Raw genomic sequence first — 1,185 nt, forward strand, 5'->3', positions numbered from 1 at the left:
AGAGCAGGTCTAGACCACACTCCAGAATTTACAAGGACCCAACAGGTCTAGTAGTTCTTTCCAGACCAAGCTTAATCTTTTAAGATGGAAATTGGTCTGGGGAGTCCACTTTGTATTTTCTCTGCACAAGAGGCGTAACCAATGGGAATAGTTCTCTGTACGCAATTGGATAGTCCTTCAACCAATCAGAGCAACAATCCGGGTTACTTTACCAATGGGTTCTTCTCTGTCGTCATGGTGTTAAACCGGCCAATAGCGCGCCAGGTGGAGAAGCCAGTTTGTGATTGGTCCTCGTAGATTTCAAACAGAAGCAGGATAGAGACAGTACAGGTTTCCAGGCTGAGCTGCAGGGTGAAATCAAATCACCGGCAGATGGGGCTGGGTTTACCCGGACTACCCCGGACCCCCATTTGATAAGATCTAGTTTTTTGGGTCTGATATGATTTTTGGTTTAGATGTTTTATAACAGAAACAAAAACAGTCATGCATTCTGTTAGTTATGGATGGGATTTTAGTGAAAATCAAGGATTTTCCTTTTTGCTACACGGGGACCCCCTGGAACCCCCCTCAAGGACCCCTGGGAACCACTTCTATAAGGTTACATGTACGGTATGTTCCACTTCCCCAAAATGGCCAAATAAATCCAACGAGGCTGCTTTATCCTGCACATCTAAACGCTATCCCTCAGTCCCTGCCTTGGAGAAGTGGTGTGTGTGTGTGTGTGTGTGAGGGGTGAACCAGATTGTATCGTGTCTCCGTCCTCTTCTCCACAGATGGCGTCAACGGGGAGCAGCAAGATGACGCCTGCTTTGTGGGTCAGAGGTCGGGACGAGTTATTAGACCACTAGGCAGCGGTGAGACCAGTTGAAATCATAATAAAGAGCATCATCTTGATCTATCTTGATATACTTTGGAGATTCACATGGCCTGAAAGTTAGAGACGCTTGAGCTTATTAAAGGAGAATTCCGGTCTATTCCAACATGTAGCTCTGTTGTTTGTAAATCTGGAGGTCTGTCAGTAGAGAGAGAGACCAACCAATCGGTGCTGCCTACACCGTGCTATCCTCCTGCTAGAGTTAGCACCAAACAGGCTCAAACAGGGCATGTTTTAAATTTGTTTTTAGCCTCTAAACATGTTCAAAATTTCCTTAACCCTTGTGTTGTCTTCCCGTCGACAATGGTCAC

General features: G+C 45.8%; 1 protein-coding gene and 1 long non-coding RNA gene across 2 annotated transcripts in view; one reads left to right on the forward strand and one right to left on the reverse strand.

The window, feature by feature from the left end:
- LOC116685802 (uncharacterized) overlaps positions 1-257 on the reverse strand; it is a 3,188-nt gene extending 2,931 nt beyond the window's left edge. Inside the window, exon 1 of the long non-coding RNA XR_004331049.1 lies at positions 247-257. This is a non-coding gene — a long non-coding RNA (uncharacterized LOC116685802). The remainder of the gene's footprint in view (positions 1-246) is intronic.
- LOC116685789 (peroxisomal membrane protein PEX16) overlaps positions 1-1,185 on the forward strand; it is a 14,340-nt gene that overhangs the window by 5,442 nt on the left and 7,713 nt on the right. Inside the window, exon 6 of the mRNA XM_032510728.1 lies at positions 774-854. Coding sequence (XP_032366619.1) covers positions 774-854 — 81 coding nt within the window. The remainder of the gene's footprint in view (positions 1-773; positions 855-1,185) is intronic.

The sequence above is a fragment of the Etheostoma spectabile genome, unplaced genomic scaffold (assembly GCF_008692095.1).
Source record: "Etheostoma spectabile isolate EspeVRDwgs_2016 unplaced genomic scaffold, UIUC_Espe_1.0 scaffold270, whole genome shotgun sequence".
NCBI classification, from domain to species: Eukaryota; Metazoa; Chordata; class Actinopteri; order Perciformes; family Percidae; genus Etheostoma; species Etheostoma spectabile.